The 24,340-nt window shown below is 38.4% G+C and overlaps 1 protein-coding gene across 1 annotated transcript; it reads left to right on the top strand.

Annotated features, from left to right (window-relative positions):
- The first annotated feature begins 4,834 nt into the window (after positions 1-4,834).
- LOC142636826 (protein GID8 homolog) lies at positions 4,835-20,466 on the top strand. Its single transcript, XM_075811124.1, has 7 exons — positions 4,835-5,110; positions 5,252-5,343; positions 5,595-5,754; positions 5,871-5,977; positions 15,623-15,754; positions 16,149-16,305; positions 20,100-20,466. The coding sequence occupies exons 2-7, from the start codon at positions 5,293-5,295 to the stop codon at positions 20,219-20,221; spliced, it is 729 nt and encodes a 242-aa protein (XP_075667239.1). The 5' UTR covers positions 4,835-5,110; positions 5,252-5,292; the 3' UTR covers positions 20,222-20,466.
- Positions 20,467-24,340: the final 3,874 nt, after the last annotated feature.

Raw genomic sequence — 24,340 nt, 5'->3', positions numbered from 1 at the left:
GCCCACAGGTTGCACCTTCATTCCTCCGAATCCTACCAACGGCGAGTTCACTGGTCGAAGCTGATCTCGTCCTAGCCTCATTTGTTGGAATGCGGGGTAGTAGAGAATGTCTGCAGAGCTGCCATTGTCTATCAATACCCTCCTGGTCATGTAGTCAGAGATGAGTAGGGTGATGACTATCGCGTCATCGTGTGGGTGGTGGAGTCGTCCTGCCTCCTCGTCCATGAACGTAACAGCATGTTGGTCTACTTCCCTCGTCCTAGGGGGTCGTCCAGATGGTTGGATGTTCTGCACCACCTTCAGGTATGTCTTCCTTGACTTGGACGACTGCGCCGTCGAGTTTCCTCCTATAATTACCCTTATCTCTCCTAGTGGGGGGCGTGATGATTCTTCCACCTTAGCCTTCATTTTCTCATCTCTCTAGTCTCGTCCAAGGAAGTTCCTCAATTTTTCCTGTCTGATGAGATTTTCTATCTACTACTTCAAGTCAAAGCACTCATCCGTATCATGCCCATGGTCCCTGTGAAAGCGACAGTACTTGCTCCTATTACGCTTGTTGGGGTCTCCCTTCATTTTTTCCGTCCACTTCAAGGACGGATCATCCTTGATCTGCATAAGTACCTGCTCTAGCGGCATAGTCAGGGGCGTGTATTGCTGATTCCTCGCGGAGGAACTGGCCTTCTTACCATTCTTATCTTTCCTCTCGTCTATTCGAGCTTTCTTTGGACGAGGTCCTTGATCCGAATAACGATGGTGACCCGCTTCCGAACGTTCTGCCCTTTTTCTTTTCTTGGCAATGATAGCATCCTCGGCGTTCATAAAATTCTGGGCCGAATGGACGAGATCGGCCATGGTCTGTGGTTCCTGCTCGTAGAGCTTATGAATGAACAAGTCAGAATTGACCCCATTGTGGAAAGCGGCCAGCAATAACTTGTCATCCATCTCGTCCACTGTCGGGGCCTCCCTATTAAACCGGGTGATAAAGGATCGCAAACTCTCATTTTCCCCTTGCTCTATGGTTAGTAGGCTGGAGGAGGAACGCTTGTGACGCTGTCCTCCAATGAAATTGTTGACAAACAACTTACTCAACTCTTCAAAGGATCCTACCGAGTTTGGGGGTATCTTACCAAACCACACCCGCGCTGGTCCTTTAAGTGTGGTAGGAAAAGCTCTGCACATAATCTTGTCTGGGACTCCTTGTAGGTGCATGGTCGTCTTAAAAGTTGCAATATGATCGTAAGGGTCGCGATTTCCATCATACAAGTCCAGAGAAGGCATTTTGAACTTTGGAGGCAGGGGGTGACTGCTGATGGAAGCCGTGAAGGGGGAGTCCGTTCTGTGAACCATATCATCCACTGGGTTCGCTCGCCTCATGTTTTTCCTCATTTCATCCATGGCTTTCCTCATCTGGTCCATCTCTTTTTCCAAGTGTGGCACCCTTCTTGAAGCGGTACCCCTTGTTTGATCTTCGGACTCGACATTTTCTCCTCCACCTTCCTGACTCGGTGCCCGTCTATCCGCGTGCCCATCTTGGCGCTGCCTCCTGAGGTTGATCTCCCTATTCAACTCCTGGTTTTGACGTATTAGTTCCGCCATAGCGGCGGCCATGGATTGTATATGTTGAATGGAGGGTGGTTGCACGACAGACGCTGACCTACGATCGCGAAGGGGGTTGCTAGAAGCATCCCTACTCTCCTGGTGGCCTGGGCTTGTAGCCCTTGATCTTGTTCGAACCATTCAACCTTTTGTCTAGGAAGGGCTAATCGTTGAAAACAGAACAAATAACCGAACGAAAAGAACACTGTAATTTCCCATAGATGGCGCCAACTGATGATGCTAAGAAGATCAGTAGACTGGATGCTTTGAACTTGATAGGACCACTTGCTCTCTCTGCGGCCTAAAGAAAAAAGAGAAGCCAATCAAAGGCGACCGGGGCTGCCGGCCAAAAACCCTCTGATGGTAAAGTTAGTTTTTCTCTCTATATTTTTGGAGTTCCAAATTTTTTGGAATAAAATTCACATACCTTTTCCTTGTCTGAATCAGTCTTTATATAGCGCCTTCATAGACGGTTATCGAAATTGGAACCTCTCTTGGATTCAAGGAGGGTTAAACGTAACTGCCATAACTGTTTAGGAGTTACACTTCTATTTCACAACGGATACATGATAGTTATGCATGGGATAAGGGATTGTCACATTATGTTCGGAGATTCTCCTAAGTATGATCTCCTTGTCCTGGAATTCCTTCGTCGAGTGTGCCTGATAATTCCAAGTGTAGCATCCTCGTCCACGAAGCTTTATGTGGACGAGTCCTATCGGGGCATGCTGTGCGCATCCCATGGACGAAGGATGTAGCTTCGCTATCATCCTCAGGATGGCCTTGTCTGTTACCCTCGTCCTAAGGATAACTCCTGGACGGTTGCCGAGGTGATGACCGTCCAGCGACGGTCTGAGCGTTTTCATCCCACATCAATTTTAATTTGAATAATGACCAATTATAAGTTGAACTAGATGCATGATCAAATTAATATACTATTTTCTTTTTTCTTTTTTTTTTTCTTAATTTTATAACTTCAAGCATTCAATAATGTAATTTTTTTAGATCTCAAGCTCAAAAGCTTGACCTAAGCTTGCGTTTGAGTTTGATATTAAGCTTGAGCTTGGCTTGACTAACTAATCAAGCCAACAAGTCAAGGCAAGCCAAGTTAAAACTTATTGGCTTTTTCACGAGCTCAAGCTTAAACACCATTCTTAGGTTTGTCACGAGCTCAAGCTCAAGCCAAGTTGAGCTTTCGACTTTTCTGACGAGCTAAACTTGAACATGCACTACTCGACAAAACTTGAGTTTATAGCCCTAAGTCCACATGGTTGTCCTCCCTATCTAAAGAACACAAATAGAAACCCTTCCACCCTAACCTAACCCATTGATAACTGAGACTAAGAGAGAGAAAGAGAGATCAAGAGACTAAGAGGGAGAGGAGAGACAAAACAACGAAGAGAAAGATGAGGTTGTTGGGCATGAAGGTAGTGGTGGTGGAGATGGGCATGTTTTAGATCTGGACACTGCTGTTAAATATGGGGCTTTAGGTGGGGTTGTTGGAGCTGGTGTAGAGAAATTGGGGGCCCGTTTGATACATATGTTTAAACAACAGTTTTAATTCTTTTGGAAATACATGTAGGTGAAAAAATGTGTGAAAATACATGTAATGTTGTTTAAAATCTGAAAACATGTGTTTAAGTTGATTTACCAAACAGGCCTTGGATTTTGAAAAAGATGATTGAAGAGCTAGACTTATACGCGGTTTAATTTGTGATCATTTGCAAAATCTCCCTTGAACTAATGCAAGACCATGTGACTCTTTGCACGACCAAACCTATGAGAGGTGCCAACATTTTCAAATGGTTCATTTTGGGATGAATCCATTACACCTATTAGGACTCTTTACCATCTACTTTTAAATGGTGGGTTTCTACTTTCTATTCGTGTTCTTCATATGGGGGCGTGACAACATAATATTAAATTAACAGTAGGAATGGATGGAATTTTAATGGATGACTGAATTGAGGAGAATTAAAACTTAAACAACTCTCATTAAAAAAAAAAACCTTAAGGACTAAAATAACATAATGTAAATTTAGAGGACTAAAATAAAAAATGGTGAAACTTAAAAGATGAATTTTACATTTCAGCCTTATTGATTTATCATTATTATTTTTGTTATATATATATATATATATATATATATATAGAGAGAGATAGAGAGAGAGAGAGAGAGAGAGAGAGAGAGAGAGAGTGTGTGTGTGTGTGTGTGTGTGTGTGTGTGTAACACTGTAACTAGATATGGCAAAACGGGTCAGAATTTTTTGACCCGACTCGACCCGACCAGAACCCGATTTTTTTGACCCGAAGCAAAAACGAGTTGACCCATGACCCGACCCGTGTTCTTTGATGGTTAACCCGACCGAACCATTTTTTTTTAAACTTTTTTTTTTGGTAAAAAAAAAAGTAAAATTAAGACAATATTGGTTTAATTGTTTATTGCGAGCTTTAAGGAAACAATTGATACATTTACATAACTGCATGCAAATTAATTGAAAGATAAATGGTTGAGCATTCTGTAATGAGTAAAGATTTTTAGATATCAAATAGCAAAGTACATGCCAAGATAATTTGGCTACAGTAAAGTTAAAAACATAGATTTAAAATTGTAGACATGTGTAAGAAACATTTACAAGTGTGAAAATAGTGAAGCTAAAGTATCAAATTAACATAAATTATGAATGCTTAGACCTATTTTTTAACAATCTATGTCCAAAGTAAACGGTTTTTCAAAATAAATTATGATATTTCCTAGAGTGTTTGTTGCTTAACAATGATATGATATTCATAAAAGAGACTATGTATAAATACGTAAGTAATCAAACTTTAATGTATATCTCAAATTAAAATAGAGTGCCAACCACAATTGATAATAGATTATAAAATTAATTTTTAAAATTGTAAATTTCTTATATGTTTTTATTCTTTATCAAATGAGTTATCCAATAAGTCATTTGTAATTTTGTTTTATACTTTGAAATGTTGATATTATGTAGGAATAAAATGTGTATTTATTTTACTTATTTTTGTGTTATTTTATTTTAGATAGCAATATTAGGATGTGCAAAATTTTAAAATGATTAAATAAGTATTAATAAGTTTAACTACTTTAATTCTTTATATAAATAGTGAATTCAAAATAATGCATTTTACATCAAGTAATTTATTGCATAACTTTCCAAATGGCAAATACATGTAGTTTCTTTTAAAAAAAAAATTTACATGCGAAAAATACGAGTCAACTGAACTGCAACCCGATTGACCCGACCCGACCGTTTTGCCAGTTCTATGTATAACCAGCGGAGGAGGGAGAGGAGATACATCAACGGAAGCAGCGGTATAGACCACAGAAACATTAGATTTAAAAAAGGCGGAAAAGAAAAGTAAAAAACCTAGAAGCAGAAGCAGAGGCAGCGAGATTGGAGAATCGAAGAGACGAAACTCCATTTTTTTATAATACAACAAGAAGTCCAACACAGACACCCTGCACCCTATACTCATTAACACCAAGGTACTACTATTTATTTTCTCCTCTAATTCCCGGGACTCGACTACAGTTCCATACAGACTCGCCTCTTCTCTTGGTTGTTTTTTTCATTGATAGAACTAGGGTTTTTTTTTTCGATTCAAAATCTGAAATTTTTTTTCCTAGGGAGAATTTTTTGGGATGGCTTTTAAGTCAGGGCAGCACTGATGTCACTGTTCTGGATTGTGATTCGTCAGCTTGCGGAGATCGAAGCCATGGTATTTTTTTTTCTTTCTTTCTTGATTCCAATGGAATTGTGTGAATGTTTGCATTTTACTCTTATCTGTTTTGTTTGTTGGAATATTAAGGAAGCATTCAGAGACTAACTAACTAGTTTTATCATTTAAGAGGATTTTTGTTTTCTGTAAGTGTGTAAAATGTCGCCTGAAAGAATTGAGCAGCAAGTTTCAGTTTTATAAACATGGCCCTAAAAGTGATTTTCGATGTGACTTAATATATCTGTGCACAGGCTACATCAAAGAAAGTGATAACCAAGGAAGAATGGGAAAAAAAGCTCAAGGATGTAAAGATTAGGAAAGAAGACATGAATAAATTGGTGATGAATTTCCTTGTCACAGAGGGTTATGTTGATGCTGCTGAGAAATTCCGGTTGGAATCCGGAACGGAACGTATCCTCAGTTTATTTCTTATTTTGTTGGTCTTCATTGTCGATGATTTTCTGTCTTCTTCTTCTTCTTCTTTTTGTTTTTTTTTTTTTTTTTTGTTTCTCCTTATGTTTACATAGCAGACATAGATCTTGCAACAATCACAGATCGCATGGCTGTTAAGAAGGCAGTTCAGAGTGGTAATGTGGAGGATGCAATTGAGAAAGTTAACGACTTAAATCCCGAGGTTGGATATCCTAATCTCTAAACTTGTTGCTCTTCTTTTGGCATATTTACATATGCTACTGGCAATTATAGTTATGACTTAATTACTTAGGCCATGCCTCTACAAAATTTTACATTGTTAGTTATCATCATGGATTATGCAACTTTATTGAATTAGGTTGCTACAATACTTCTTATCCATCCTTCATTTATTGCATCATGGGTATATGGATATCAAATGAATTGTAATAATTATGAATATAGAAATGAGAAAAGCTATAGCTTAAGTTGTCAAAAGTTATGTGATCACACACACACATATGGAGAAGGTATCTCATGCACCGGGCACATGAGACCTTTTTCTCATTGTCACTATGTAACTCAACTCTTGTCCTTATTGCCTTTCTTATCCATGATCCTCTTTAGTTCTTTTTTGTTATCAAGTGAAACTTGATTGTTTAAAAGATCCATTCTTAAATGCATAAGAGGTGGATCTATTATCTTTCAAGCCCTTCAATCTATCAATTATTCCTGTTGCTCATATGTGGAAGAAAGGACTGGGGTTCAGAGATGATAGTTGTAGACTTTTGGGGTTTAACTATAAAAGAAAATCTGTTAGGACTTCCATTTGAAAGTGCTGAAAAATAATTCACTCATATCTAGTCCTTTATATGGTGTAGGGGAAAGGAATTTGGCAGTTTTGTTTTAATATAAATAGTTTTGATAGAGATTGCCAGATTTCCCATTCAGTGTATTAGAGAATCTATGGAACTGTTTTGATTATTTCTAATACTCTTTCTGATCAGTCATTGAAAAGTGCCTCAAAATGTTTTAGATGCGTCTAGGTATAAGAATAGCTGCCTGTTAATTAGCTCGATTTTCTGTTGGAATCCTTTCCGAATAGAAAAGGATAGGTACTTACAAAGATGTCTCTAGGTAAAATGCCAGTAAGCTCTATCTTAATTGGATCTTCTTCTTCCCACAATGATGTAATGGAGGATGAGGTCGCTAGCTCAAGACCCAACGAGTGCATGTATGTCTTACAAATCAAAAGGAACATCTATGATTTTCTTTTTTGTATAAATAACATAACTTTATTATTGAAAAAGGTAGCCCAAGTACACAGGAAGTATACTATGGGAATATCACAATTAAGCTCTCAAGTTATAATTGTCAATCAGATCTAAGAGAGAAGTAAAAGAAAATGAATTCAAAGCTAGCATTTTGTTCCCACAATATGCACCACATTAGGCAATAAGACACCTCTTTCCAAATTTCTATATTCCAGTGACAACCAAACTGTCCTTGCCAAGAAGCTAGTATAGTTGGAACACTCCGTGTCATAACCCATTGGACGTCAAACGTACCAAAGTACCACATCTTTGTAGCTATAATGAAGAAGTAGATGATCCACGGTTTGCCCACTACTTTTGCACATATAAGTATATAACACCAATTTAACACTAATATGTCTGTTCCACAAATTATTGATAGTAAAAAATTTCCCTTAAGCAACAATCCATGAAAAGAAAGCAATGCTTGGTGGTACCTTCAATCTCCAAATAATCGTCCATGGAAAAGACATAACAATAGTAGGCATTAAAGAACAATGGTACCCTCCAACTTTGAAATCCCTACCCTTAGCTGGCGTCCAATAAAGTTTATCTTCCCTACTTCCTCTCACTGAATTGGAATAAATTAGATCTAGAAAAGTCAACAAAGGTTCACAAGTGGTATCAAAGCGAGGCACCAAATTCTAAATATAGTTATTTTACATATAGGGTTCCAATCTAATGTATTTGATGTATAAGAATATTATAAAAACAAATCTGACTCAGTTCCTAATGGATAGGAGCTGGTCTATAAAACCAGTTTTTGGGTTTGAATCCCAGCTAAAAAAATTAGTCTCCATCCAAATATCAACCATAAATCACCATTAAAAAATTAGTCTCCATCCAAATAACAACTAAATCTGAATATTAAACCAAAATATTGTTCATAACTTCATATTAGAAAGAAGAAAACTCCTAAACAAAACATTGAACTTCATGACTATCCATAACAAAACACCATCAAAATCTGAAGGTTCCATATCTTCTTCTGAGAGAACCCCATCAAAATCACCCTCCTTTGTAGCCAAAACCGTATCTCCATTAGGATCTCGCTGAGCCAATGGTTCACAAACCAATGATTTACAATCCTCTTTGCTTGTATCTAATCCAAAAGACTCATCCCAATTCAATATAAAATCGTCATCACCATTGGAATTAGAAATCATCTCAGAGAGGGGAGAATTGGTTTGGACCCAACATGTGGTGCTGACAAAGCAAATTGGAGAACTTAAAACCTAGAAAAGATGACAGAAAACCCACAACTGGCTTGTCAACCACAGTACCGACAATGATATGCACTGTAGGTATCAAAACAACATTGGAGAGAAGACCAACCTAAATGTTGGAGCTCGGGAGACCCTTCGGTGGTGTGATTCTGGGACCTGACCACCTGATCCTTCCCCCCACCTCCCAAAAACTTTGACGAGCACCTAGGACTAATCTCGAGATGCTTGATTCTATGTTTGTGCTATTGGGTTGGGCCTGCTTCTCAACATTTAGCCCAATATCGCAGGTTGCAGCCAAAATACCAGACGCAACACAAATGGGGTGGGTCTTTTGGCCCAGCAAATGGATCTTTTACCTTTACCTTATAAAGCAGTTGTGATTTTTAAAGCAAAATGGGCCTGAGTCCATTTTATATGATTTGCACATGGAGGTTTGCTCGATTTTAAATGAGTAGGGACATTTGACTTTTAGGTAAAATCAAATCCCCCAAATCTATCCATTTGTCTAAAATTACTAGTTGGTTTTGGAAACTGCTTCTCTGAACTTATATCTCTCTTTGATTTCACGTGGTCATTTAGTATTTCCCAAACTTGTGTGCTCTGATTGCCAGAAGATTTTTCAAACCCACCACCACTGGCCACCACCACTTTTCCAGGCCCAGGAATAGATTTTCCCTAGAAAAAATCTCATAATTTCACTTCAAGAAGATCCTAACCACCCTTATTATCATCTTCAGGAACAGGCAGGCAACCATGATCTGCTAGTAATCTCCAAAATTATATCTCTCATGAAACTGTTTGACAGAATGTTGCTTACTAAAATTCCATCGGCGTAATTCTGCCAAACATGCAATAGTCCAATCCAAACCCGACCTTCCCACTCAAATAGAACCCTGAAACTTACCCCGACATTCATTAATGGAATAGGAATCCATTCGACCCCCATCAAAAGCCAAAGAAAAAGCTTTTGAATCAATTCAAAAAAAGGCTGAGTACCCCTCAGTGAAGCACGGGTGCATTTTCGGATTTGGGTGTGGGTGTGGGACTCAGCAATTTTTGGAAAAGTAGGGTGCTGGTGCGGGTGCGGCAATTAAAAAATTATTAAAATTTTATTTTATTTTATATTTTCTATATATTGCTAAGCATACTTTTTCATATTATATAAACATATACCAAATTTAAGAGCAATAGTAGATGATAACTAAAACATGATATTCATAAAATAAATACAATCCACAAGTTTGAAACTAAAACATTGAAATTAGAATACAGGGAGGGAGGCAGAGAGTAGAGAGGCAGGGAAGCAGTGATGGTTTTAGGGTTTTTTTTTTTTTTTAATAATTCTTACTTGAATTTCAGTTTGATCTCGGAAGCCGGTATCAGCCGGTATCAGACTGAATCGGCCAATATTGGCCTGAATCGATTGGTTTCGGCTGTTGGATACAAACTGATTCGACCCGAATCGGCACGAATTGGCCCGATTTGGCGCGAATCAACGCGAATACGGAAACGAAAAAAAAGCACCGACGCGTGGGCAGCGGCGTTGCCCACCGCACCCCACTTCGGACGCTGGTGTGGCACCCCTGTAGCCGTGTCGGTGCTTTCTTGGTTCCCCTTAATCACCGTTGGGCTAGGAAGAGGTTTAGGTTGTGGAAGAGGGTGGGATTATTATTTATTATTATTTTTTTGTAGGTGGCTGTATAGTGGTGGCTGGTGGGATTATTATTATTATATTTTTTTTTTGTAGGTGGCTGTATAGTGGAGGAGGGTGGGATTATTGTTTTTGTAGGTGGCTGTATAGTGGGGGATTTAGGATTCTTATTGGCCAAGGGTAGATAGGATGTGGTATATACTGCCCAAACAGGTTCAGCCAATAAGAAGATTGTGGAAGAAAAAAAGGGGCATGGGGAGGGAAAAAGGTTGCTGTGTTGGAAAAAAAATGTGGAGGAGCATAGAATGGGAAAATTTGTGGGTATGATGGTGGCGGTGGTGGAGGGTGTGTAAGGGGGGTTGAGGGGGAGCACTCATTGCTTGAGAGTGTTTTAACTCAAGTTAACAAGAGAGTATTAGACATTGATAACTTGAGGAGTGTTAGGATTGTAGATTGTATAGCTGATGCAAGCTAGGGAAATTAGTTACTAGTAGTTAGTTGCCAGCTATAGGTGGTTCTGATAGTTAGTTATTAGTTAGAGTAGGGATTGGTTGAGTAAGGAATGTACAAAGAAGGGGCACTACTGTTTTATTGAATTAGGCAATAAGATTGATTCAGTTCCTTTCTCTCTCTCTAACTCTCTAAATCTTCTCTAATCTTTCTTTCTTCTTAGGAGGCCCGGCTGACCTCGAAACCAACTACTCAATTCTATAACTCTTCTTGATCTTAACAAGTGGTATCAGAGCTTCAATCTTGCGACAACAATGGTTGAAACCATTCAGCTGCCATAGCCATGACAAATGAAGCTATTGCTTCCCTTCATACTACTTCAGATTACCAGAGTAAATACATCCAAGAAATCCACAAGATTCAAGGAATTCACACTCGGACCTTGAATGAGATGAATTAGAACATCATTGCCGTTCCGCAGAAGCTAAATTCCAAGGAAGCTAGATCACATTCCCCCTGTAGACCTATAACCTCAATAAGAAATTCTTCAACTTTATCCTTTGTAAAACCCATTAAGCTTGAATTCCCTTGTTTCTCAGGGGAAGATTCTGCTATCTGAGTTTATAAAGCTAATCAATACTTTGGCTATTATCAAACCCCAGTTGCAGAGAAGTTGTTAATTGCTTCTTTCCACATGGAGCAAGAAGCTTTGGTCTGGTACCAAGAAGCTGAAGAGGCTAGGGTGTTCTTGGATTGGGAAATATTGGTACAAGCATTACATGTAAGGTTTGGCTCTACAACTTATGATGATCCTATGGAGGCCTTGACTAGGCTAAGACGGACATCAACAGTGGGTGTGTATAATGCAGAATATGAAGCTTTGTCCAACAGAATCAAGGGCTTATCTCCTTTACATAAGCTTAGTTGCTTCTTGAGTGGTCTTAAGGATGAGATACGACTTTCAGTTAGGATGCTGAACCCACAATTCCTAAATGTAGCCTTTGGTTTAGCCAAGATTCAAGAGGAATACATGCTGAGTTGTAAGAACAACTCCAAAATTCAGCAAGAAAAAGGTAAACCTTCAATCTTGGGGTTACCCAAAGTTAGAACTCTGTTGGAAACTAAGACTAAAATCCCTGATAAAAGAATATCTCCTACTCAAATGGAGGAGAGGAAGAAAAAGGTATTGTGTTACAGTTGTGATGAGAAATGGGAGCTTGGGCATAAAACTATTCTATTGGCCCACATGGCCTTATCTTAATGTGGATTAATAATTCCGACATGTGTTAAATGCAATTAACATACTTGGAATTGTAACTAACTAAATGCAACATTACAACAATTATTATCTATATACCTATAGGGGTTCCTAACATTTCCCTCCCCTTCAAAACACCTTGTCCACAAGGTGTTGTTGTGAAGTAGCATCTTCATCAAAGGAGATCTTCCAATGGACCAATACCTTAGTGACATTTTGATCATCATATTCATGCACTTTCTCTTTGACAAGTGATCCTGAACTCATGAAGATTCCTTCTTCGTAGATCTTCAAACTTCACTCAAATTCTTGAGCTTTCAATGGTTCTTCAATCTTCAATGTCTCATTGGTTCTTTGGACCTTGGAATGTTCTTGGATCCCCAAAACCTCATTTGATTCTAGAACCATTAGAATTGTTGGCGCTTGCATCTTTGATTCTTGGATCACTAATACTTGGATTGCCGATTCTTAAATCGTGGACTTTTGAGTGGGAGCCTCCATTGGTGCATCAAGAATTGGTTCTTGGTCCTTTGGCATGAAATTTGCAAGCTCTTTCATCTTAGATTCTTGGGATGCATCAAGGATTGGTGCTCAAAACCAATCTTGTAGGGCGCATATGAAATGCACCCAATTTGTGCATAAGCCTGATGCCTCCGCATCTTGGAACCATTCCCATGCTTCTCCTTCCATGTGATAAGAAGCAATGGAAACCTACGATGTGGTGGTGTGTTGTCTAGAGCAAAGAATTCATAAAACTTGATAGCCACCGAAAAGGATCTCCGCCTTTGAAATAAAACTCAATGAAAGCTTGATAAGTTGCAACGGATTCGGTCATCTCAAGATCATTGGCTTTGATACCACTTGTTAGGAACCTAGAGGCTCCTAATTGGCCCACATGGCCTAACAAGTGGTATTAGAGCCGTTGATCTTGAGATGGTGTACGAATGTGACCGAAGAGAACTTTGGAAAGAATTACAGCAAATGGTGAACAAAGGTTCAGAGGATGTCAAAGCTTTGTACGAATCTCAAAATGCTGTTTTAGAGAAGGTCAAGGCCTTGGTTGAATCTAACATGACCATGAAGGAAGAACTTTTGAGAGTGCAAGAGGATCTTGAGAACATGTTTAGAGAAGAGTTACAATCTCTTGTATCAATGGAGACCGAGGAACAAACGAAGCCCCAAGAACCAGCAGCTGAAGAACACAATGATTTCTCATGTCTAGTGCAGTCCCCAAGAATACTTAGCAACCAACCAGACTTGGTCTTGGACAGCCTCTCCTGCATAGCCTGGGTATAGTTTATCCTAAGGTCTCTAAATTCTACAATGAGCTTCACACTAGCTTAGTTTCATATAGAGTAGATGGATTTAAGGTTAATCTTGGACAATGTGTTGTTGTACTGAAATGTGTTCGATCTTATTGCCTAATGCAATACAACAGTAGTGCCCCTTCTTTATACATTCCTTAACCGATCCCTACTCTAACTGATAACCAACTGCCATAACGACCTACAGCTGGCAAGTAACTTTACTAACTGCCAGTAACTGATTTCCCTAGTTTGCATCAGCAATACAATTTACAATCCTAACAAGTAGGCATCAAGTTGTTGTGATTGACTGGTATTGCATGTAAGAAATATGGCGAAACCATTGATCATTTTTACTCATGCACTGCCTTATAACTAGAGAGGTGGAACTTGATGGATTCTTTATTTGGGGTGTAGTGGGTGTGCCAAGTGGGGTTTGGGTAGTTAGTTGGCTACACAAATTCTAGGCACAGAGCTGCAGCAATTTGGGCCATGATACCTCATTGCCTCATGTGGAGTATTTGGAGAGAAATGAATGCTCTTACTTTTGAAGGAGATGAGAGATCAATTCATGACTTGAAGCGGCTGTTTCTCTAGACTCTTTTCAAGTGGACAAATGACTTGGGTCATTTTATTTTTGATTCCCTGGCTGATTTTGGTTGATTGTTGTAATTTTCAAGCACTTTAGTTTTTTTCTTTTGTTGTGTCCTTAGCACACTGCTTGTGTGCTTTGATATTTTGTTTACTTCCCTTTTTAATTAACGAAGTATTACTTATTTATAAGAAATTTAAAAAAATCAAACATATGGGTGGCACAAACTTGTTTGTGCGTGTGTGTGAGAGAGAGAGAGAGATAGCAAGATGAAAGAGGGAAGAGAATAACCCGAAGAGAGGAAAGGATCAAAAGACATAGAAGGGCAGGAGGGGCAGTTAAAAGAAAAAAAGCTAGAAAATAAGGGGAGATCTGGTTTTTTTTTTTTTGGGGGGGGGGGGGGGCACGGGGAGAGTATACTCTTTTGGAATATTAACTCTTATTCATAATTCGTTGAAGTTCTCCATCTAATTTTACACACAGGTGGCTAATATTCTTCTCTGTATGTATAAGCAATAAAGTTTTATTGATAAAAAAAATTAAAAATAAAGAGCCCCCAAGTATACAGGAAGTATACGGGGATCATTCAATAAATCGTGTAAATTACATAAATCTATCAAACAACAACTAAATATAAAGATTGGCTCTGTGAAACCGATAACCAATCCAATAAAGTTCTAAATCCAATAAAGTTCTAAAGTAGAATAACTTGAGATCATGCATGATTCTCTTTGTATCTTCATAGCTCCATTTTTTTTTTTTTTGATAGGTAATAAAAATTTTATTAAAAGGAGACTACTTCGTACAAAGAAAGGCATGAAGTAGTGTAAAGAATTACAAAAAAATACGAAAGACTATATACAAAGAGATAGAGACTCAATAAACATAGGAGTGGAATCTCTCTTTGTGTGTCCCCATGCGTGAGCCCAATCAAACAAAGTACCAATAAAATAAGCTTAAAGCTGGTCCCTTGTATTCTCCAATGACCTGTTATTTATTTCCTTCCGAAGAACAACGTCAAACGATGGGGGTGGCTGTCCATATATAACCATTCCGATGATGAAGAAATAGACCTTGCCAGCAAGCTAGTAACTCAACTACAGATTGGAACCATCTAATGAACCCTAAAAACATGTGGAATCCATCTAGCCAAACGTTATCCTATGTTGTTACAGATTGGAACCCATATATATTATTCATAAAACTCTGAAATCTTCCTAAAGATATATTTTTGATAAGCAATGAAAATTTTATTCAAATATTAAAAAAGAATTGTCCAAGTATACACGACATATACAGCTGGGGATCAAAGTAATTTTTTATGAAACTACCTAATTTTCTTGGGCCATATATAAAAAAACCCTTGAGTTGTATCTGAGCACCCTAGATTAACAGAAAAGGCTTTCCATATCATGTAGACTTTAAGGTACTCCAGAAACAGTAAAACTTTCAAATTTTGAGGAGGATCATATAAAGAATACCTGTGAAATAAATGTCTCCATAATTTTTTGTTTCTTTTGCTGCTTGTACATATTCTCTTTACCTACTTCATTTCTTTAATGGAGTAGTTTTCTATTAATATTATTTTTTCGTACTTATCAAAAAAAAAATGTCTCCGATTGAGTCATGATTTAGGAATAATTTGAAATTTTTTTGGTCAGTGTCAGAGTACAGAATGGGGGTAAAGGTAGTGACAATAGGACTTGGGTGGGATTTTATCTGATAAAGGTTCAAACTCTAGTACTCCACATAAGTAGTTGTGAAAAAATACAAGGAATTAGAAATTGTACTTGCACCCATGTCTTTCTGTAGTTAAACCCATTTTTCTGAAGTTTGCTTGTTATTTAGGTGCTGTTTTCACTTTCTTTTATCAACTTGCTGCTGAGAATATTATTGTGTCCTTTCTTCTTTCTAAAGCAGAACCTTGAGAAGAAAATTTGTTATGTCCTTTTTCTTTTTGAACCTGAACCTTGAGAACACATGCCAGTGAAGGGACATTGTCATGCTTCTTCTTCTTCTTTTTTTTTTTTTTTTTTTACCTCAATTGTTCATCATGTGAAAATTTTATATGCAGATACTGGATACCAATCCCCAGTTGTTTTTCCATCTTCAACAGCAAAGGTTGATAGAACTAATTCGGAATGGGAAAGTAGAAGAGGCTCTGGAGTTTGCACAAGAGGAGCTTGCACCAAGGGGAGAAGAAAATGTATTTATGACTTTGTTTTGGTTTGCAGTCATGCATGCATAGTTTTATCATTGAAGTCTCTTCTGGTTTCCTTCATCGTGTGATGAAGTCCATGTTTGCATTATATGTGTTTAATAATTGTTAATGTTCAAATGTTGAGCCAATGCTCAAATAACATTTCCATAATAAAGGGATGGAGGATGAGGTCATGGGTTCAAAGTCCTCTGGATGCATGTGTAGCATACCAATAAAAAATAAATAAATAATTGAAACATTGAAATAATGCCAAACATGAACATGGGTTTGTCTCCATGGAAATTTGCTTGTGGCTGCTATTCTATTCCACCATCCAACTTTGCTTCATTGCATTCAATTGGTGCTAATACTTGGCTTAAGGACATTAGTTGTTTTGCAGCAAAGCTTTTTAGAAGAGTTGGAGAAGACTGTTGCACTTCTGGCCTTTGAAGATGTTTCCAATTGTCCTGTTGGAGAGCTTCTGGACATATCACAGCGCTTAAAAACAGCAAGTGAGGTGAATGCAGCTATCCTTACTAGCCAGAGCCATGAAAAAGGTTAGTGTATTTGCTATTAACAATAAAATTCCAGGGTCTTGAATTAATATATTATGGTTCTATTGTTATAAAATATTGCTGCCCAGATCTATTAAAAAAAAACTGTATAAATGCAATTATAGCTCTTCTAGTTCACTTCTTGAGTTACTAGTTTGAGATTTTTTTTTTTTTTTTTTTTGATAAGTAATAAAGAAATTTATTGAAAAAAGAGAGTCACCCAAGTACACAGGAAGTATACAAGGGAGAACAAATCAAAGACGAACATTACAAAAAACAAGGAAATCCAAAATAGAAAGAAAAGGAAGGTTTCTCCACACGGAGAACCAATCAAGTAAGGTTCGGAAAAAAAGAGACTTAAGAACAGGCATGGAACTCTCGATGTCTTCAAAACATCTACTATTTCTCTCCTTCCAAATACACCACAACAAGCAATGAGGAACGGCCTTCCAAATATCTCCATTACGATAGCGACCAAAACGACCTTGCCAAGAAGCCAAAAGCCCCACAACGTACCTTGGCATAACCTGCAAAGAACTCCAAATAAACCGAAGACTATGTCCCACAATTCCATGGCAACCGGGCAGTGAAGAAAGAGATGGTCTACACTTTCACAATTGCACTTGCACATATAACACCAATCCAGGATGCAAATCTTTCTTTTTCTTAAATTGTCTACAGTCAGACATTTTCCCAAAGTCGCAGTCCAAACAAGGAAAGCTACTCTAGAGGGGATCTTCTGCTTCCAAATGCTTTTCCAAGGGAAAATTTGCTCCTTATGGCCAACAAGAAGATGGTAGAAAGAACTAACCGTGAACCCCTTACTCTTACAGGGCAGCCAACAGGACTTGTCTTCCCCAATCCCCCTTACGGGAGTGCTATAAATGGAGTTGATGAAGCTCCTGAAAGCTTCCAATTCACGATTATGCACATCTCTACAAAACTGAAACTCCCAATGGAGGACTCCATTGGTGTACCTCAAAAGATCCGCCACAGTAGCCTCTTTTCTACGACAAATCCTAAATAATTCCGGATAGCGAACGGCAAGAGATGTGGGTTTCCATTTAAAGGCAGTTTTCAGTTTGGGTTTGGAGTTAGGCCCACGGGTTTGGGTTTGGAGTTAGGCAGGGAAGGATGTGTTTTGGGTTTGGAGATAGGCCCACGGGTAGGACAGGATTGCAGGGGGTTTGGGTTAGGAATGGGCTTTGGGTTAGAGGCTTGAGATGGTAAAGGGTTTGGGATATGGTTAAACAGGGGGAGGCAGTTGGGCTTAAAAGAAATGGTGGGCTTGAAGTTAGAAGCTAGGCCCATAGAAGGAACCACCTCCTTGACATTGGACCAGCAGATCTCCCACTTACCACTGGGCCCACGGACCAGCTTAAAAGAGAGTTCCAAACTCATCCCATCATCACTTTCAGCTGAAAAGATCTTCTCTCTGTCAGGAGAATCCACCTTTCCAAGACTGTTCCTGCGAGAATCCTGGATCTGAGAATTCAGATTTGCAAAGTTGGACTTTCGAGGGTCCAACATTAAATGAGTTGGATTCGCAGCTCCACGGGGATCCTGGGACAGAGGAGGATTCGCCGCCACGACCTGCCTGAAAGTAAGGGGTTCATTACAACAGCCTTGCTCCACAGCTGCCGCAAAGGATTTGGAGGCTAAGAATTCAGACCCAGGTAAGAACTTGGGGGGCTGGTTAAAGGCAGGAGATTCAGGAGCTATTGCCTTTCTCAAGTGACAACCAAAACCTCTCCAACCACAGCCCAGTTTACCTTCCGGCACTACAATGAAGCCTTTACGCCGGCCATGAAGGAGTTCAGAGATCATAAGGAAAGAGCCATGTGCATTGAGACCCAGTTGAAGAATAAAAATTGTCTCTCCATCTCTAACAGTTTTTGCAAAGTGTCCAGGGGGTTTGGAGTAAATAAAGTCTTCCAACAAAGATAACAGTCTCTTAGCAGACTCTTTTCCCATGAAAACAGACTGTAGAGAACCTCTGCCTCTCTCGAAGATACGAAGAAGGAAGAAGGAACCCCCTTCTTCCACAGAAAATTCAAAGGATTTTGACTCAACAAAGAAAAATAAAGAGCCACCCATGACCGAAAGGAAGAAAACCACTAACTTAAAGTAATCACCATAAGCAGACAATCGGTCAGATTTTGAAAACCACTAGCACCATTAGCAGAAAACCACTCTGTAATCATGAATAGATAATTGTTCTAATGGACCTTCTCTGCTTTTTCTCAAGATCTTGAGATTTTTATTTTAAAAGCCTCTTAGGGAAATCTTGTATATACCTTTACAAAAATTGTGATGGTTTCACATTGTTGATTGAGTTCCTCCATTGATTTTAGGATAAATTGCATTTTTGATCCATCAAGTGTTGGGTTTGTTTGATTTTGATCCCTCAATTTCAAAAAGGGAAGAATTTGGTCCCTCAATGCTCAAAGTATTTTCCTGTTTACATGACTATCAGGATGTTGGGGCACTTGATTTTTTAGGGACCAAATCAAACCAATGGCAACCACATATTTAAGGGACCAAAATCAAACTAACCCACTAAAATTAACCTCACCACAAATTCAAAGTTCAAATCTGAACTTTATTACCTTGAAGGACCAAATCAAACTTATCCCAAATTTTAGAGATAAAAAATGCAATTTAATCATGATTTTATTATTAGCTAAAATCATCAAATGAGAATTGACATTGGGATGTGTTAAATTATTAGTTGTCCCAAAAGCGCTATTGGGATATGGTAAATTTAATCATTTAACCACATACTTCTAACACTTCCTCTCACGTGTGAGCTGAAATTACCTTTTAGTAAGTGAGGCATGGATCGTACTCAAGACCTCCTGCTCTGATACTATGTTAAATTAATGATTGTCCCAAAAGCTTATGCTACTGAGATATGGTAAATTTATTCATTTAATCACATATTTAACCACACACTTCTAACAGGATGGTTGGAAGAAGCCCAAACTAGAGATGCCCTTTGTATTTGTACCTTATAAGTTGCCATCAATGGAGTATTGGTTCCTAGGATGCATGGACACAAACACAGGTGCAGGTATGGGTACGGGTACGATGCGGCGACATGAGTAATTTTTGAAAAATTAGAACATGATACCACAAATTTGACACAAATACGACATGACTACGACACTCCAAATGAAGCGTCCAAGCATCCTAGATTGGCTCATACAATTCTCAATAACTTGGTCATCATTGTTATGACTAAAAATTGTGAGAAAATGTTCTTCCAATTAAAATGCCATTTGTGACCATTGAACTACAGTCTGATGTTTTTGAGTCTTTAACCACTTTCACTTGAATGAAGATTTTAGGTAAATTTGCAAAGTATGTTAGGGCAGAATGTACTTGGAAATGAAGACCTTCGTGAACAAATAGTGCACTGGGAATAACACGGCAGTTTTGCAATGACATTTTACATTAGCCCTTTATTGTTTCTAAACTTACTCTTACGTTCAATTGTCAGTTTTCAGTCATTTCGTGTGATACAGATTCCGCAAAAGGATTATAGCAAAAGTAAGAAATGCAAGTGCTTGTACAACTGAACTTAAGTTTTAAGCTTTGGTTATTGGAAGATGGGTCTTTTAGATGATGCCTTCTTGGGGCACTGCTAATTTAGCTGACCCAGCTTTCTATTATTATCTTAATTTAGAAAACTCATTAACCCAAAGGTTTGGAACTAAGATGTCGTATTTTTGGAAAACTTATTTCCGTTTAAATTTCCAAGTTAATAAGTTCTATACTATTTGGTTGGACAACAGACCCAAAGCTTCCCAGCTTGTTAAAGATGCTGATATGGGCCCAGAACCAGCTTGATGAGAAGGCTGCTTATCCTCGCATAAATGACTTATCTACTGCCAAGCTTGAAGATCCTGCTGTTTGAAAAGGCTTTTGACGTCCTTATTGGATTTAGGTGTTTCTAGAGCGAATAGATCAAGCTTGATCGTAATGAAGAAATGATGTATCTATGTTTCTCTGAAAATGACCGTAACTAGTTCTCTCTTGCATTTGATTAAGATTGGGGTTCATTATTTTCAATAGCTTTTCAGTAGCCCTGTACTGTTGTACAAAATATTTGAATATTTCTCTTTTTATATTCAATGCAAAGGTTGTTGAAGATTTCTTTGACATGTACTGTTGGAAGAAAAATAGAGGAACTCCAATTGATGCAATGTTCCTTTCTCAATGACTTGCTGTCTGCCATATTATTGAGAACTTAAATTTATGCTAAAGTGTAAAAGCACTCTCTGTGTTGGTTTATTATGGATAAGAGTCACAAATGATGAAATCATTCACTACTATGGCGTTCCTTATTTAGAAGTGAAGAACATAAACAGAAACATGTAAGATATATATATATATATATATATATATATATATATATATATATATATATATATATATACAGCCTTCTTCAATAAAATGCTACCCACCCCCCTCAACAACAGTTAAGAAGATCACTCAGCTTTTACTTGGACAACATAAACCCAAGCAGTTTTTCTGATATCCGGAAAATCCTGAAGTCTTGCAAGTTTGGAATCATTTACAACAACACCCTTTCCCAAATGGCAACAGCCATCATCAAAATTGAGAGCATAACTAGAAGGATCATACTGGAACTTGAGCTGTTGCTTCCCTGCATTCTTAACAGCCTTCTTCACTGCTGCCCTCACCCTCCAGAACAGGCTCCGGCATCGCATCTTACCATAAGCAGTCACCCATTCCAAACTTCCACCCAAACCCATATCCATATCCAAAGGCATGAATCAATATCTACAATTCAAATACCCAGTTCTTTTTTTAATCAAATGGCTTTCAATAATAGCTGCTTTGTTTTTGAATGGTACTACTACACCCACCCTTACAAGTGAGATGAAGAGAGATAGAAACAGAAAGAATGGCTTTCATTCTAGAATGGTGCACACAAACAAGTTAGAAAAAAGTAGACTTTATTTAAAAAGGATTCAAACTGTGAAAGGGGAGAGTACGGAAGAAGGGAAAGGTATTTGAAATGCAAGAATGTAACCTGTTTGGTCTTTCCAAAGAAGCTGCGCAGCTCACTGATCTCCTTTCTTTGTTTTATTTATTTTTTTCTTCTTCTTATTATTGGAATTATATTGGGATCCTAAAATTCCATCATCCAGAAAGAGAAAGAGAGAGAGAACAGAAGAGAAGCAGTGGGCACTGGGCAGAGAGCCTCTCTAAGGTAAGGTTATTTACTATCATCAGAATGAGATAAAAATAAAGAAACTCTCCCCTGAAGGAGTCCTATCTCTCTCTCTCTTGTAAGGGTCTTTTCTCTCTGTGTGATGTGAACTCTTCCTCCCTTATGCTCAAAAGCTTAGGGGTTTCACCTTTCTCTCATCAAACTCATCCATCTCACTAGTCCAACAAAAAACTCACTATACATCTGTACCCATGTCTGGTATGGAGCAAGCCATAGTTGACAGTCTAAAACAAAAAAAAAAAAAAAAAAGAATGAGATAAAATAAATAAATATTAAAAAAAAAAAAAAAAAAAAAAACTAGTGTAGGGAGTCAGGAGTCTAAGCTGGCATAAGATATCCTTACTCGCCACTTAAATGGCAATTTCCTCGGCCCTTTGCCTTTCTCCACGGGATTAGATACACATATTCATTTGACTAGGCGGGTCCCAACTATTAAGTCATAAGTAATACTACAGAGACAAACTATTTTATAATATTTTTACAAATTGCTGATGTGACGAATTCTTACTAGTTTTAATATGGACCCATCACTAATATCACATTTTTACTTACAATAATTATTTGGAAAATGTTAAAGCCACTCAGCAATTTGTAAAAATATTATAAAATAGTGTGTCTTTAGCACTACTCTTAAGTCATTGACTAAGGCCTCAAATGAAAGAAGCCTCCTAAAATATAAGATGCTATTTGTAATAAAAATGTGAGGCCTCTCACCTAGCAAAAAGATTTAAAAAAAAAACTCTTTTATTTGACCAATCTTGTCCATTTATCCTACAATATAAAATTTTAATTAAGGAAAAAAATTTAATAGTAAAAATTATTTTAAAAAATTTTATACTATTTTCAAATGTTGTATATTCTATTGCTACGTATTACTATGTTTTGCAGTAGTTGAAGTGTGGAAAAATTTTTAATTTTCCAAAAATTTTGTTCTTCCTTTCTCTCTCTATCAAAATTAATAGTTTTCTAAACAAATTCATTACTGAAATCTATTGTAGTGATAAATTGCTATGAAAAATATTTATAGCAATGTGGTCATATTTTGCATAAAAGGCATGTAGCATGTCAATAACTGATAAGGGTATTTTTGGCAAGGAAATTTTAGTACCAATGAACAAAGCAAGGCCTATGAATGCCGACGGTACCTACGAAACAGTCGGCCTCATAAAAAAAACCTTCACTCTTCAGATGGTAATACGGACGGTGCAACCACAAAACCGACGAGTGCACCTCCCCCACACACTGACAGAATATCCCTAAGTGACGGAGGGCTATGGGCTGAAGGAAAAGAAAGCTAACGGATCCTACTCGGCTTTGCTTGGTCCTCACGAGCACTCATATATGGAAACATCTTGCGTATCACTCATAAAGACCCTACTACGTGCTTGTATCTCCCTTATATTGAAAGACACCTTGAAATCTCGAAAACCCTAATACTAGATCTTTCCTACAAGGAAGGATCCCCACTTTCAAGGGATCTTGGTTCATTACTCACGCTATATAAGCGCCAGACCTCCCCTTTTCTCAGGTACACAAAAAATCCCCAACTCTCTCACTATAGAGTTCTTAGAGATTTCTCATCCACTAACTTGATCTTCGGAGGGTCCACTAACTTGATCTTTGGAGAGTCTTTGGCTGGTACCATGTTGGTGCCTTCTGTTTGATTCTTGTATTCTTGTCCTGCAGTTGTCCATTAGCGCAATTTGGAGCCAACAACTCATTGATAATTTTCATGTTTCATTAGTTGCTGCCGTCTGTGGGGACGAGTGATTAGCCATATCACCCCTTCTAAGAAAAAGAATTGCATGGTCTAGACACATTCAATGGCTACAATCAACCAGGAAACAGGGACTCCCTCCAACACCTTAGAAAGACAAGAACAAACACTGGTTGCGGCAGTAGAGCGACTCGCCCAGCGTAACTTGGAGTTGAAGCAATAACTAAACCAAAGGAATGAGCAACGTCCAGACGACCAGCGCGATGAGTGGGACAACGACGAGTAGAATGGTAGTCACCTGCCAACGGGAGCGGGAAGACCAGGAAGAAAGCAACGTCCACAGTAGATGGGACGGGCCGGACGACACTAATCTTTTGTTCAAAATGGAGATCAGCGTGATGTGCATGGCCTAGGAGATGCAGATGATGAAGGAAAAGATGGACGTGAAGATGAACACCATGAAAGGATGGGTACCACCAATTTGGATGAACTAGTCCAACAAACGGACTCCCTTTTCACAGCATAGGTGACTTCCTTCCCCCTCCCTACAAAGTTCTGGATGCCACAAGGAGAGACATACGACGGATCGAGGGACCCGCTCGACCATCTAAAGTTGTTCAAGACCCTCATGCACCTGCAAGGGGTCCTAGATAAGATTATGTGCAGGGCGTTTCCTACTACACTTAAGGCACCGATGAGGGTATGGTTCAACAAACTTACCCTCAACACTGTCTTTACCTTCAAAGAATTGAGTGGACATTTTTTCACCCACTACATCGGAGGGCAGAGATACAGGAGATTCTCAGCAAGTCTACTGAACATTAAGCAGTGGAAGGATGAGAGCCTTATGTCATACATGACTCGTTTCAACAAGGAGGTCCTCTTAATTAACAAAGCAAACAACAAAGTTCTTGTCACCGCATTCACCAATAGGTTGCAATCTGGGGAGTTCCTCTTTTCTATCTACAAGAATGACTCGAAGACGATGGTCGATATGCTATACAAGGCCACGAAATACATGAATGCCGAAGATGTGATGATTGCCCGACGGGGCAGAA

The sequence above is a fragment of the Castanea sativa genome, chromosome 5 (assembly GCF_040712315.1).
Source record: "Castanea sativa cultivar Marrone di Chiusa Pesio chromosome 5, ASM4071231v1".
Taxonomy (NCBI): domain Eukaryota; kingdom Viridiplantae; phylum Streptophyta; class Magnoliopsida; order Fagales; family Fagaceae; genus Castanea; species Castanea sativa.
The sequence above is the reverse complement of the archived record's forward strand: the minus strand, read 5'-3'. Positions and strand labels throughout refer to the sequence as shown.